The sequence below is a fragment of the Propithecus coquereli genome, unplaced genomic scaffold, assembly GCF_000956105.1.
Source record: "Propithecus coquereli isolate 6110/MARCELLA unplaced genomic scaffold, Pcoq_1.0 Scaffold301, whole genome shotgun sequence".
Taxonomy (NCBI): Eukaryota; Metazoa; Chordata; class Mammalia; order Primates; family Indriidae; genus Propithecus; species Propithecus coquereli.
The window spans coordinates 2339401-2356005 of NW_012148631.1; the positions used below are offsets into that span (position 1 = coordinate 2339401).

A 16605-nucleotide genomic window follows, 5' to 3' on the forward strand; every position below is an offset into this window, starting at 1 on the left:
AGGCTAGAAGGAGTTAGACCAAATTGTAGTTATCTCTCAGTGTTAGGATTTCAGATGCTTTAAAAAATAGTTTTTGTATATGCTTTTGTATTTCCCCACTTTTTACAGTGATTACATATTATATTGCATTTATGATAAATGTTTTAATGTTGTTTCTCTAAGATTTTGTACTGAAGCCTGTTTCTTTCTTTCATGAAAAGAGTTTTTCAGCTCATATCTTTAATGGATTCTGGATTGCCTCAGTGTTCTAATGAGAAGATAGAGCTTGCAATTTTGTGGTTCTTGGATCAATTTCGTAAAACATATGTTGGTGATCAACTTCAAAGAACCTCAAAGGTAGGTTTACTAGAGATTTTTAAAAATGTTACTGGAATAGAAGAAAGATGTATGCTTAAAAGCCTTAAGCTGAATGATATATTTGAGAAATTTCTACATAAGAAGTGTATTTTATCAATTGAAATCAGTTGATGAATTGGTATTAAAATGCAGTGTGATTAATTTGCTTGTTCTATACCTAGATTTGCTATTTTCTTTGAAGACTGATTGGCAGAGAGGTAGTAAATATTTTGTCATGGATAGTCATTAAATAGTTATTTTAAACACTAATGGATTTTGCTTTATCGTATTGTATTTCAAGACTAAAAACATAAAATTTGCTCTTTTAGTAGCTTAGAACTTTTAGTAGTTCTGGGATTTTTTTTTTTGACACTTATTTATATGATTTCCAGTATAATTCACTCATTCCTTGGCATTTTTACTTATTAAATAATGAGGACTAGGAGAATGTGTCCTTAAGAGGCAGCAGTTAAATAACCTTATTGTAGGGAATGCTCATAGTATAATAATTGATGTTTAGCATCAGCAAATTTAAATGATTTGATCTTGAGGTATAATGAGGAATTATTGAGGGCATTTATGTGAACCCTAAGCAGATATTTAGTAGTACTTGTGACACTAAGATTCATGAGATTTTTTTTTTCTTCTTTCTGTAATAATAACTTTCCAAAACCTTCTCTGTAAGAAGTCCTGAGGATATTCTTATCTCCTTTGAATTTATAATTTTAGTAATGCTGAAGGATTCCATATTTGAAAATTCTCAAGTAAGCTTTTTATACTCAATTGAGTTTTTTAATCTTAGGAAATTTAACTTAACGTTCAGTTCACTTATGATTTTCTGGTAATAATAATTGTATAGTAGGGTGAAAAAATATCTGTTTGGTTTTAAGATCATCTTTTAGTTTATTCCAGGTAGAATTTTCTTCACTTGTTAAGGAAGTGATGGCAGCTTGATGCTTCCCTTATGAAAGTATTGTGATATTTTATTGACGTTTAGGATTAATGTCAATAAAATCTTCTTAGAATTTAGCTGCCATTGAATAAGATTCATTTGTAAGCAAAAGGAGGGACTAGAAGTATTAATAAATGTTTTAGGTTGTCAGAGAATTTAGAATCAGACAAAAATTACATGCTCTAAAATTTTTACAGGGGACCTCTTTTTAAATCCCAGATATGCTTCTTGAAGGTTGGATGTAAATCTAATTATGATAAATTGACTAATATACCCAGAGATTTTGTTATTTTGCTTTTGCAAAAGTGAGTACTACTAATCCAATATCCATTGGGTTTGAGTCTTAGAACAGTATGATGTGGAGTAGAAAAGCCTTCTAATTATTGTTTTTAAAGTACTTGGAAAGAAATATGTAAAGTGAAATGGGATTTTGGAAGTTTTTTTTATATATATATATACACACACACACACACATATATATAAAACTTTTAATACAGGGTTATTTTGAAAAAAGAAAATTACAGAAGACTAGGTTTTATTTTTTGGAAAAGCATGCATATTACAAAAAAGTAAACACATCATCAGAATGGTATTGATTCATTTTATTATAACTTTAATAGTTTTGGTGCATACATCTTACCCCATCACCAAAGGGAGTTGGTCCTAAAATGACTTTATTTCTAAGGCATTCCTATCGCATAACCCCAAAGTGAAGCTAAAGCTTCCAGCTTTTCTATTTCTCTGATTTGTCTGCTGGTCTGTCTGTCTTGGAACCATTTCTGGGGGTCACTTTTCGAAGAACTCTTCACACTCACTTTATTCATTATAGTAGACCTACAAGGTTGGTATTACTGTGCCCATTTTACAGAAAGAACAGATTCTTTAAGATGTTTAGTAAGTACCATATTTACTTTTTTTTCTGGCAACCAACTAAGTAAAATATTGGTGGAAAATATTTCTTGGTGGGTGTATTGTTTGAATCCAAATTGTGACAAAAATGTTAGAATATTTGTGTGTGTGTGTGTGTGTGTGAGAGAGAGAGAGAGAGAGAGAGTGAGAGAGAGAGAGAGAGAGTGAGTGTGTGTGTGTGTGTGAGAGTGTGTGAGAGTGTTTTGCTCTGTTGCCCAGGATGGAGAACAGTGGCAGGACCATGGTTCGTTACAGCCTCAAACTCCTGGTCTTAAGCGATCCTCCTGCCTAGTACGGGGAGAGTATTAGCTAGTAGTAAGTGAATAATGTTTAACAATTAGTGTATGCTTATTTTGTACCAGGAACTGTGCTAAGCGCTTTTAAGCATTATCTCATTGAATTGTATCACGTAGAGTATGACTTACAGGGTTCCTCCCGGTCTCTTTTCTGCATGTCACCAGCTTCATGCTCCAGTATTCTATACTTACACTGCATGCTTTATGTGTGCCAAACTTTTGTTAGCTTCCTCAGCAGGCTGTGCTCTGTCAGTTCTAAGTGTTAGAAGAAAACGTTTTGCTTCAGACACTATTTTTTAAAATCCTACTTTCACCTTTGTGCCTTATTCCACTAACAACTTATCCCTCATATTGAGATGACCCCATCCTTTAGGATTCCCTACTTAACTCTCAAATTCTGAGAGAATTCCTTTTGTCTGTGTTCTGTAGTACCCGTTTGTCCTGTATTTTAACATTTCTCACACTCCATTGTAATTATTTGTTGGTAAGACATGTATAGAGTCTAATTTGGTTAGTGCAGTTTCTGCCTTGTTTATTGTTATCAATCCCAAGGGTCTGGCATATTGTTTTTAAGCTTTCTACTTGTGAATGTATGTATGTAGTAGAATTCTTAGGAATTAGGCCTAAATCTCATGCATAATACTTTCCAATGAAAAAGGGTATATTCTTTAGTTGGAAAATGATGCTGACAAGTGAAATTATTCAGCAGTTCTAAATAAGGTATAATGTCAAGCATCTTGAAAACTTTATAAAAACCTGTCCATACAACAGAATATAATTTATGGAAATCAGTGCTCCAGGAACAAAAGTGGAATCACTGAAGAGTTCTAAGTGATGTATGTGATAGAAGTGAGTACTATGAGAAACAAGTGTTCATCGATAGTAGCTGTTGCATTTATTGAGTAATGTTTGTGTTGAATACTTTGATCAGAACTTGAGAGGCATTTTCTAATTTCATTCTTACAAAAATGCTATGAGAATAATGATTTTATTAACATCCTCCCTTTTTATAGACATGGAAACTGAGGCTTGGAGTGGTTAATTAATGTGTTTAAGTGAATTTGAACCCAGGACAACTGATTCCAGAGCCTGTGCTATAACCACTTTGCATATTGCATTCTATTGAATCTTTGTATTGAATGGGTCCTTCAAACTTAACAAATTCCAAAAAGGATCTCACTGTCTTTTTAAAACCCTCTTTTCTTACTTTCCTATTTTCAGAAAGAATGACATTGAACCTAGGATTTCCCCTTTACACTTACATCTTGTATCTGATCTGCCACCTAATCCTGCTGATTTTGTTTTCTAAATATCTCTCAGGTCTACTCCTCTCTCCCGTTCCTTTTTTAGCCTCATTGTCACTGCTTGTCATTTCTCAGTAGATTTCAAAAGTATTATAATTGCCTTCTTTGTTTCCATTTTACTTCTCCCTACTCCAGTCCATTTTCCTTACTGCCATCAGAGTAATCTTTTCTTCGTTAGAAAACCAGAGAGAATAATGTAATGAACACTCAAACGCCCGTAATCCAGCTTTGTCAATTCTTAATGTTTTGCTGTATTTGCTTCAGATCTCTATGTTTTTGAATTAAACATTAATAATCCTATTGATGCTTTGATTCTGTTCCTTGCACTTCTTGCCCAAAAGTAACTACTATCCTGAATTTAGTGTTATTTTCATACATGATTTGGTTCTTTATCCACATTTCTGTATATTTGTAAACAAAACATAGAACTATTTACTTTATATAAGTATTATGCAGTTTGGATCTTTAGGAACTTGCCTTTTTTGTTCAGTATTGTCTTAGAGATTTGTTCATGATAACACATATATTTCTAATTATTTTAATTATCGAATGGTATTACAGTGTATTACTGTGCCATTATATATTCATTTTTTTTCCTGTTGATATATGTTAGATTGTTTCCAGTTTTTCAATTTTAACATACAATGCCTCAGTAAATATTTTTATACCTGTCTCCTCATGAATGTGTAAGAGTTCTGTGGAGATAAATAGTAGACATGGAATTGCTAGGCTATAGAATGTACATATCTTCAGCTCTACAAGTTGTTATCAAGTTTCCCTCCTTGGTGTTATAACAGTTTATTTTCCCTTCACCAGCAGGGTGAGTGTCTGCTTCTATTGCTCTATATTGTCATAATACTTGTTTTTGTCAGACTTTAAGTTTTGCTAATCTTTAGGAAACACATTTCTTCCTGTGTAATTTTTCTGCTTAAATTTACTCATTTCTCATTATTTACAAAATAAATTTCTCCTTATGATCAAACTTTGCCGACCCTTGCAGCCTTTTCTTTTGACACTTGATTCTTTTCTGTGGCATGATTTGTATGTGCTGCTGCCTGTTTTCTTTTTACCTGTTCGTACTCAGCATTCAATGACTATTCAATGACTATTACTAAAGAACTACTATGTTTTAAGGCCAGGGATACAAAGGCAAATAGGATGGCCAATCTCCCTTTTTAATTAAAGAAGAACATGGGCAAATTTAAAAATTATAAAATTTATCCATTTATGCATTAAAACAGTAAATGATGAAATAAGGATGAGATACACTGTTAAAGATGTGCTACTGGGACTTTTGATTATCTGTATGTGAAAATTTGGATTGTAACTTGAAATCATGCAAAAATCAATTCCAAGTAGGTTAGAGAACTCAAAATGTGAAAAGCAGATTATCTTTATGATTTAGGAATAGGGAAGAATTTTCTAAGACATAAGAAGCCCAAACTCTAAACAAAGAAGTTGATAAATTTTACCCATAATAAAAGTAAAGACTCCTGTGGATCACAAAACACAATAAACAAAGTAAAAAAGAAAAGCCATAGGCTGGAAATACATTCACAATGCATGTAAGTTAAAGAGAACCAATAGTCAGTTCAGAAACAATTTCTGTTTCTCTGTAAGAGAAAAACAACATGGTAGCGAAATGGCAAAATATATGAATAAACAATTCACAAAAGAGGGAATCACAATGGCCAATAAACGTATTAGTCCTCTGGGCTGTTATAAAAAAATATACCACAAATGACATTTATTACTTACAGTTCTGGAGGCTGGGAAATTCAAGACCAAGGCACTGGCAGATTCTATGTCTGGTGAGGGACCTTTTCCTGGTTCATAGATGGTACCCTCTTTCTGTGTCCTCACATGGTGGCAAGGGCAAACAGTTCTCTCAGGCCTCTTATAAGGGCACTAATCCCATTCATGAGGTCTCTGCCCTCATGTCCTAATCACCTTCCCAAGGCCCTACCTATTAATACCATCACACTGGGGATTAGGTTTCAACATATAATTTTGAGGGGAACACAAACATTCAGATCATAACATTTCTCCCCAACCCTACAAAATGCCTGTTCTTCTCACATGTGAAATACATCACTCTATTCTGTTAGTCCCAAAAGTCTTAATTTATTCTAGCATTAATTCAAAAGTCTAAAAGTCCAGAGTCTCATTGAAGTATCATCTAAATGAGATATGGTTGAAACTCAATGTGCAATTCATTCTGAGGCGAATTACCCTTCCAGTTGTGAGCCTGTGAAATTAAACAAATTGTGTGCTTCTAAAATACAATGGTGAGACGGGCATGGGACAGACATTCCCATTCCAAAAGGGTTAAACAGGAAAGAAGGAAGAAGTGACAGGTCCTGAGCAAGTCTAAAACTTAAAAGTGCAACATTAAATCTTAGGGTTCCAGAATAGTCTTCTTTGAGCTAATGTCCTGTCTTCTAGACACACTGGGGTAGGGATGGGCCCCCAAGGATCTTGGTGGTCCTGCTCCCATGGCTTTCCTGGATTCAGGACATGCCATCCTTCTCACATGTTGTAATTGGGGTACTTGCAGCTCCCCCAGGCTAGAATCACACACTGGTGGCTCTCTCAGTCAAGGGTCCTGGGGGTGGCCCTGCTCCCACAATTCTGCTAGGCATAACCATAGAGGGGACTCTTTATGGTGGCCCTGTCCTCACAGCAGCCCTCTGCCTGAGTTGTACACCTGAGACTCCAGGCAGCTCCATCGTTGGAAATGGAGATAACCATACCCCCATGGCCTGAGTACCCTGCAAGCTGTTGGAACTGGCATCGCACAGATGCCACCAAGGTTTACCACCTGTGCCTTTTAGAGGTGTGGCCACTACGTCCCAGGCTTAAAGTGGGTTCATTAGAGCCACATGTGGGGTGGCCAAGGAGCACCAAACCAGAAAGTGGCGATGGAGCATTGAGGCAGGGCCAGTCAGCGAGTGCTGAGCTCCTGTCGGTACCTACAACCTTTCTTTTCAAATCATCCCATTTCTCAGGCCCCTGCATTTTGGACTGTGATGAGAATGGCATCCCCAAGGATCTCTGATACGTCTTCAGGGTCTTTCTTCCTTGGTCTTGAAAAATAACATCTGGCCAGTCCATACTGATCTGCTTATCAGATGATTACTTGGACACACCCTTGATGTTCTCTACCGAGCACACTTTCTCTTTTTCTACAATATTGACAGACTGAGAATTTTCCAAATCTTGAAGTCTCTTTCCTTTTGATTATAAATTTTGTCTTTAAATCATTTCTTTCTTCTCACATTTTATTATAAGCATTCAAGGGAAGCCAAGTTGCCACTTTGCTTAGAACTTTCTTCAGCCAGATACCCTGTATCATCGCTTACTAGTTCTACCTTCTACAAAACAGGAGGACACAAACACAACCAGGTTCTTTGGACAACCAGGTTCTTTGCCACTTTGTAACAAGGATCACCTTTCCTTTAGTTTCCAGTAACTTGTTCCTCATTTCCATCTGAGACCTCATCAGAATGGCCTTTACTGTCTATATTTCTATCAACATTCTGTTTAGCATAACTGAATAAAGGTATTCTTTAAGAAGCTCTCCAGTTGCTGTTCTCTATAGCTGAATTTCTGTGCACTTACAATGAAAAATCCAAAAATGAAATGAACAAAACATTACATTTATAATAGCACCAAAAAGAATTAAATAGGAATAAATTTAACAAAATTATAAAACTTATAATCTGAAAAGTGCAAAATATCGTTGGAACAAATTAAGGGGGATGTAATAACTGGAAAGATATATCTCATGGTCATGGGTCAGAAGACTTAATATTATTAAGATTGTAATACTCTCAGAATTGATCTACAGATTCAATGTAGTCTCTCCCAAAATCTTAGCTGTCTTCGCAGGAATTGGCAAGCTTATCCTAAAATTCATAGGAAATTAAAAAGGACCCAGAATAGCCAAAACAATCTTGAAAAAGAATGAAATTGGAAGATGCACACTTCCCAGTTGCAAAAGTTACTACAAAGCAGTAGTAATCAAGACAGTGTGATACTAGCATAATAAGAATAGAAATATAGATGAATGAAACAATTGAGAATACATTTGCAGTCAGTTGATTTTCGATAAGGGCGTCAAGACAATTCATGGAAAAAGAATAGTCTCAACAAATGACAGCTGGATATCTACATGTAAAAGAATAAAGTTGGACTCCTGTCTCACACCATACACAAAATTAAGTAAAATTGGGCCAGGCGCGGTGGCTCACGCCTGTAATCCTAGCACTCTGGGAGGCCGAGGGGCGGATTGTTTGAGCTCAGGAGTTCGAAACCAGCCTGAGCAAGAGCGAGACCCCGTCTCTACTAAAAATAGAAAGAAATTAATCAGACAACTAAAAATATATACAAAAAATTAGCTGGGCATGGTGGCGCATGCCTGTAATCCCAGCTACTTGGGAGGCTGAGGCAGGAGGATCGCTTGAGCCCAGGAGTTTGAGGTTGCTGTGAGCTAGGCTGACGCCACAGCACTCACTCTAGACTGGACAACACAGTGAGACTCTGTCTCAAAAAAAAAAAAAATTAAGTAAAATTGAATCAGATCTAAGTGTAAGAATTAATAACATAAAACTCTTAAAACATAGAGTAAGTCTTTATGACTTTGGATTGGGCATTGGTTTCTTAGATATGACACTGAAAGCTCAAGCAACTAAATGAAACAATAGATACATTGTACTTCATCAAAATGAAAAAATTTTGTACTTCAAAGGATACCATCAAGAAAATGAAAACACAACCCACAAAAATGGGAGAAGACATTGGCAAATCATATATTTGATAAGGGACTTACATCTAGAATATATAAAGAACTCTTAGAACTCAATAATAAAAAAGATAACTCAATTTTTAAAATGGGCACAAGATCTAAATAGACAATTCCCCAAAGAAGCTATATGAATGACCAATAAACACATCAAAAGATGTTCAGTATCATTAGTTTTCCAGGAAATTCATGTCAATATTACAATGAGATACAACTTCATGCTCACTAGCATGGATATAATCAAAAAGACAGTAACAAGTGTTGATGAGAATCTGGGGGAATAGGAATCCTTGTACACTGCTAGAGGGAATGTAAAATGGCACAACCAATTTGAAAAACAGTTTGGCAGTTCTTCAAAAGGTCAAACATAGAGTTACTATATGATCCAGTAATTCTATTCCTGTGGAATACAACAACTTAAGGGAAAAAAAAACTATACTACATGCAAAAATTCGGATGAATTTATGATGATAAATTTATAATAATTTAGCCATGATGATGAATGGAAAAGTCAGACATTAAAAGTGGACATATTTTATGATTTCACTTGCCAATGACAGTAAATGACAGTAAATACTAATGACAATGACAGTAAATTCAAGGACAGTAAATACTAATTTATGGTAATGGAAGTCACAATGGTGGTTACCCTGTGGGTGGGTAGAGTACACTGACTGGGAAAGTAAACAAGGGAGCCATTTGGAGAGCTTGGAATATTTTATCTTGGTGGAGCTTACTTACATGAATACATACATATGTAAAGATTTCACTGAACTCATGATTATGGACTTTTTATTCTGCCTCAATAAAATATTTTTACAAAAGATTATCCATAGAAGCCTCATGTGTAACTGTGAAAAAAAGGGGAAACTTGCCCATCAACAGAAGAATGGATAAATCGTGGTATAGTTATATAGTGCTGTTCTGTATAACAGTGAAAATGAATGATCTAAAACTGTGTTCATTTTTGAATAAATCTAAAAAAGCCTCCAAAATGTATGAAAAAAGTTGTACAAGGATACATCTGATACTCCCTATGTCAAATATGTTAAGAATATTATATGCTCATGAATTCTATCTATAGTAAAAATGGGAAGACGTACATGGGATTGGTAAACACTAAATTCAGGATAATGTTATCTCCGGTTGAGAAGACGAATGGGATTAAGGAAGAAGGCATACTCAGCATGTCTTTAATATTTTCTTAATCTTCATGGTGGGTGTGCATGAGTATTTCTTATATTTTATGCCTTTTTAATATTTGAAATATTTAACTTACAAATAATTATTAGAACTCTAGTTAAATATAGCAAATTGGATATTCACATTTAAGTAGATTATTGGATGACTAAGGCTGTGTTATTGGAGATTGAGTAGTCATGGGTAAACCATATGGGTTTTCTTTTTGTTGTATTGAAGTATTCTAAGATTGATTGTGGTGATGGTTATACATATCTGAATATACTAAAAACCATTGAATTGTACACTTTAAGTGCATGAATTATCTTCCTTTCCTCTTGAAACTCTAATGACAGTAGAGGAATAAAAAGAAACTTATTTGCAAAGAAAAAAATAGAGATGTTAGAAGATTAAAGACTTGAAGTTAGCAACAAGATATTTAAGTGGTATCAGTGTGAATGTACCTGAGAGAGCTGAACCTTAAATTCTTGCAGTGAAGAAAGCCAATAGTTAGCCAGGTGATTTGTACTAAGAACCCTGGAAAAGCTCAGAAGTTGGAGACACCAGATAAGTTTGAATGCTAGGGTACAGGATGTGGCTTAAAATACGTTAACTGATTTAAAGTGTATATTAGGATTGATTAGATTCCCAGAACCCCTACCTACCTCAGCACAGCTGGAGTTCCCCCTCTCCAAAGTTCTTGCAGGAGACAGGAAGTTTTTTTTTTTTTTTTTTTTTTCAGAAGTTTGAACACTGGGGATTAGAATGAGACAGTGGAGTAAAAAAATAGACAGTTTGCAACTTGCGGCTGTCATAAACGGTTAGCACAGCTTAAAACCCCAAAGCAATAGATTGGTGAAATACTTTGGTTCATCAATAAACTTATTTAAGAGAGAGACCTATAGATACAGATATATGGGATGCTCAATTTAAAAATCATCCTAACTTCTTATGACCTTACAATGAAGTTTACTGAATGAGAAGCCCGGTAGTGAACAAAGAGCTTCTATTCAGTCTTGAGTGACTCATTCTGATAAAATAGTTGACAACTGCCAGCCTTTTGGAGAAAGTTTCTTATATGAAAACCAGAAAGAAAAACAAACAGATAATAGGAAATTGGAGGAAAATAAAATTAATATTGCAATCATGAAACAAGAATAATTTTCTATTGAAAGGATGATTCAGAGAAGAAAGAGCTCTTTCGAATTAAAATATGATAGTAGAAATTAAAACTTGTAGGTTTGGAAGATAAAGTAGTAGATATCACACAGAACAGAAAGTTAAAAATGGATGATAGGAGAGAAAAATAAGAAAATTAGACAATCCAGGAGGTCCAATATTCAATTAATGAGAGTTCCAGTAAGAGAAAATGAAAGAATATTAGAAATTTTCCTGTAATGAAAGATAAGAGGTTCCATATTCAAAAGGACTATGCAGTGAAAGATGATCTATATCAAGATACGTCATTGAAAATCCACACCATCAGGAAGGGAAAAAGAGAAGATCCCCAAAACTTTCAGACAGAAAAGAGGTCACATTCAAAGGACTAGGAATGAAAATTATGTTGCCCTTCTGAATTGCAATACTAGAAATAGAATTACAATACTAGCAATAAAAATGAATTCCAACTTTAAGTTTTATATCCAGTTTAAAACTTAAACAAATATGAAGGTAGATTAAAGACATTTTCCCTCAGAGCCTCAATCTTTACTCCGTTACATCCTTTACCCAGGAAGTTGTTAGAGGCTGTGTTCCGCCCTATTAAGAACGTACACCCAGAAAGAGGAAGAAAGAAAGCTGTGGGATCTGAGAATCAGGGGATCTAACACAGAGAGGCTAAGGGAAGCTGTAAGGTGATAGCTGTGCCTCAGGCACAGAGAGTAACCACTTCAAACTGGAGCAGGTGGGAGATTGCAGTGTTTTTTCTTTTCTTTTTTTTTCCTTTTCTTTTCTTTTTTCTTTTCTTTTCTTTAATCTTTTCCTTTCCTCTTTTCTTTTCTTTTCAACTGCTAGATTACCTGGTGTGTTGGACCAGGTTGAGATGAGTTCAGTTTTACAAGTCTGGAATAGTGTTTGTGGATCATTTAGTTAATATAGAAACACTTAGAAACTTAGGTAGATGAAAAGGAAGCCAGACTAAATATTTGTACAGGAAAGAAAATGTAATGGTAGTACTATGTAGCTTAGTTGTGAATAATAGGTACTTTGTCATAAATATATGTTAGAGAGTCAAAAGATAATGTCAGAAATTCAAAAATGAAAAAATAGCTGTGTTGGCATGTATTTAGAAGAATGAAAATAGTAAAAGTAACAGCTAAAAGTCGAAAGTGTGTTGACTGTTGGAATCAGATGTGGGAAGAAGTATGTCAGAGTATAGTAGATTTTTGTAATTACTGTTTTACTTTTTAAATGGTGTATGTGTATAATTTTAATAGACATACAAATTAATTTGGAGAATTACATATAGTTTTATACATGCAATGATAATGGTAAGTATTTGGTGTCATGGAAGCACAAGGGTCAGGGTAGTTAGCCCAGATTTTGGGAATCAGAAAAAGCTTCTAGGAGGGGAGATTTCTGAATGAAATCCAGAAGAATTAGTTGAAGCTGCTGGAGAAGAAGGAAAGTGGTGTTCTAGGAAATAGGAACAGAATGTGCAAAGAAATTGAAGGTGTATCAACAGAAAAGAAGCCAAACTCTGTAAAATAATTTTAAGGGGATTTATTCTGAGCCCAATTTGAGGACCATGACCTAGAGCCACACCCAAGAAGCCTTGAGCAAGTGGACTTGCTGTGGTTGGGTTACAGTTTGGTTTTATACATTTCAGGGAGACAGGGATTACAGGTAGGGTCATAAATCAATACGTGGAAGGCATACGTTGGTTTGGCCCGAAAAGGTGGGCCATCTCGAAGGGTGGGGGGGCTGACAGGTTATAGGTGGGTTTAAAAATTCTTTGACTTGTAATTGGTTAAAGACATGAAGCTTTGTCTAAATGCTTGGAATGTTTTAAGATGAGAAGCTCTGTTAATCAGACAAGCCACCCATATATTTGTTGTGTAAGTTGAGGACCTGCAGGTTTATCTTACATACCCTTAGGCCTGTTAATGGGTTACAAAGGATATCTCCAAGAAGGGAGGGGGCATGATGAGGCATGTCTGACCTCCCTCCTCCTGGCAGGCAGTTTAGTTTTAGGATATCCCCTTGGCCAAGAGGGGGTCCATTCAGACAGCCAGTGGGTGGGAGAAGCCTTAAGATTTTATTTGAGTTCACAGATGTGTATAGCTAAGGCAGTATCCTCAGTGACCATTGCAGAGGCTAATGTTAGTAAATTCTCAGCAAATGTTTGTTTAGTGAATGAATACATAACTGATGTAAGGAAAAGGATTTTTTTTAAGAGTGGGAAGCCTGGGAAAGGAGACACATAGCAGTCATATGTAGCCTACCTTGTGTTCAGAGCACCAGAACTCCAGTCAAGAAGGTATAGCAAATTCAGGCCTCTGCAAACTGACCAATTTGTCATCTAGTTGTGTGGATTCTTTCTGAGATACATAAATAAACCACTTAGGTGTTTAGTAACATCTAATTATAGTAATGCAGCACACTCATGGAATAAAATATGCTAATCAGAAGTGTAGCTAAGGCTGGGCATGGTAGCTCACGCCTGTAATCTTAGTGCTTTGGGAAGCTGAGATGGGAGGATCACTTGAGGCCAGAAGTTCTAGACCAGCCTGGGCAATATAGCAAGACCCTGTCTGTTAGGTCCAGAGCGAAGAGAGAGACACATGAAGCCGCATGTATAGCAAATGTTTATTTTGAGCATCTGGGTGCAGATGGGTGGATGCTGAAAAAGGTGTCCATGAGAGAAAAGGGGAGAGCCTTGGGTTTTATAGAGTTTTTCTGGGAGAAGTAAATAAATTCTTTTCAAACAACCAGGAGGGATAAGGAAAGTAAATTCCCCTCTTGCATTCCCTTCCTTTATCTCCCTAGGGAACAACTGGGAGGGATAAAGAAAGTAAGTTCCCCTTTCGCATTTCATTCCTGTATCTCCCTGGGGGTCTGGCAAAGGCTATGTGCCTAATATACCCCTAGGAAGGGGAGAGGGGTGCGTTCTATAGGAGGTTTAGATGGAAGTTTGGGGAGGGTGAATTCTTTAAACCTAACACTGTCTCTACAAAAAGAAAGAAAGAAAAATTAGCTGGGCATGGTGGCACACACCTGTAGTCCTAGCTACTCGGGTGGCTGAGGTGGGAGGATTGCTTGTGCCTAGGAGTTTGAGGCTGCAGTGAGCTATGATTATACCATCACACTCTAGCCTGGGCAACAGAGCAAGACTGTTTCTCTTAAAAAAATAATTGTTTTTTTAAAGTGTAGCCAATAGTTAAACTATATATGTAAATAGATCCTCTATTTAAATTATTAGGATACAATTTAAAACATTAAAAGTCATCTAAATATAATTCTTATATCATATCAGAATTTTACAGTATTTCTTTATTTTTGTATCTATTGTTCTCTGGTAAAAGTGACTAGTGCTTTTCTTTATTTTATTATATGTTATGTGCCATCATTTACTGTAATTATAAATTATGTCAGGTTATTGAGAGAAGTTTTAAATATTACATTTTTATATTAGATGTCCATTTCTACTTTTTAGTAGAAAAACTCGGATTTTTATTTTTAGTACAATTAATATTGGATTTTCAGTTGTAAAAGTAGATAAAGAGCCCTTTTAAACACACACACACATACACACACACAGAGACACACACACCTCCTACCCCTTGGCTTCTAAATATCTGCCAAAAGTTTGAAGTTTTGAACTTTGTTCTTACCTCCCTTTATTTATTCAAGCTAACCCTACCATAACCGTCAATTTTGTCTGGTCAGTTACAAAAGCTCACTGGTGAGTGAAATTCCAACAGTTAGTAAAAATGTGGTTGTTTAGATCTTGGAAAGCATTTTCCTTTAAAAATAGATTCACAAAGAGCTATTTAATCAGTGATACTGATAAAGCATAATATGTAAATAGAATTTGCCTGGATTTTGGCCTCCCAAAACAGGGTACCAGAAATTGAGGAAGAAGCAAGTTGCCTTTCCCTCTTTGGATTTAAATTTTGAAATAGACAAGTTAGTCTTACAGATTTTTCTCTCCCTTTCTTCACTCCTTGTTTTGATATCCTATCCAGTGTTTCACCACCAAAGAGATTTCATCTTCCAAAATGATGTGTATCTCCACTCAGACATAAAGCAAAACACACACCCCTGCCATGGCCCAAATTTGCTTTCTTTCCAAGTGCTAGCATCTGCCAGATGTCAACTGGAAAGCATTCCAATTAAAGGATGTCATGCTAATGTATAAATGAATTCTCTTAGAAAGTACTTTCCCTTCTAAAGAAGATATTTATTAGTATCAAAGGATTCAAATGGTATAACAAAGTGAAGTTAAAAAAAAAGCAGTCTGTATTGAGGTAACGCCTTCGGTGGGGGTGTACATCCATGCTAGTTTCCCACTTTTTTTTTTTTTGGCCTTCATTCTACTGAATCTAGCAATTTCCTAAAAATGTCCACATTGCTTTTCAGGAAGGTTCTCAAGGCATTGGGAAAGTTATGAAGCCAGAGGAAGTGCAAGCAGGATAGTAATTTATAAATAGGGTGACCATACATCCAGATTTGCTTACAATTTGCCCAGCTCACACTTGTTGTCCTGCCAAAATCTTTAGTTAATAGCTTCACCTTTCATTCTTTAAAGTGTCCTGTTTGAATGATACATTATGTATAAATCACGTTTTTAAATAGCATATTGTAGTAATTCATAAATACGAAATAATTTTTTAAGGCCAGGTATGTAAGCCTTTCCTTTTGACTTTTGTGGCTGTTAGTACCTGAGTAAAAAAAGCCTTGTTTATAAGCATCATGAGCTTGTGATATATAAGTACATTGTATTCTTTCTGTGGGATAACTTGGAATTTGCATTAAGACAGTGTAGGTGCGCATTGTTCACATTGTCTAAAATAAAAATGGAAAAGTAGTAGCTTTTCTCCTACTGTTGAGTACACAGAGGAAGCAGCAGATGGCATTCTCTCCCTACAATTGTTAGGTCCTCCTGTATGGTATGTTACTAACAGTTACTGTTAAATTGAGTAGGAAACCACTTGAATAATGAAACAGAAAAACATACCAACAGTAACTTCAATGTACTGTTGTAACTGTAAGTGCAATACAATGTTGAAATAATAAACTAGCTACTGTTTCTAGGTACTTGAATATATTATGATTTTTGGCAAAATGTATCTTTGATACACAGTTTTTGGGAAAAGTGGGAAATTCAATCAGAGGGCAACTGTTTCATGCATAGAATTTTCACTTTGGTGAAAAATAAGTAGCAGCTTTAAAACATTTTAAACAATAAGCCTTTTTAACATTCCAGTGTATCAAATATTAGTGCAGATTATAGGGGGAAAGTACCTGTGGCAGTTAAGATTATATTTTGAAGCTTGATTGTTAGAGAATAATGCTTAATGGCTTGTGGAATTTTTCTCTGTTAAATGTTTTAAAACTTTTCAAACCTTATTTTTCACCTGCTTTTAGACAACCGTATGCTACTGTATAAATGTATCATATTGTTTTCATAATAGGTAACAAATAGCAGTTTGCCCTAGTTAGGTTTTCCTTCTTGGTGAATAGTTAATACTTATACTCCAAGTTAATGTTTATACTGCTAGATTGTTTTATTGCTCAGGAATTTGTTCTTTTAATAGCCATATAATAAGTCTAATATGTTTATAATACATCGGTATTTAGATATGTCCTTTTTTAAAAAAAGTG

At 35.3% G+C, this 16605-nt stretch overlaps 1 protein-coding gene across 1 annotated transcript in view; it reads left to right on the forward strand.

Moving 5' to 3' along the window:
- Nucleotides 1–16605, forward strand: part of RANBP17 (RAN binding protein 17) — a 404920-nt gene that overhangs the window by 113207 nt on the left and 275108 nt on the right. The window contains exon 14 of the mRNA XM_012649689.1: nt 201–336. Within this exon, the coding sequence (XP_012505143.1) occupies nt 201–336 (136 nt within the window). The remainder of the gene's footprint in view (nt 1–200; nt 337–16605) is intronic.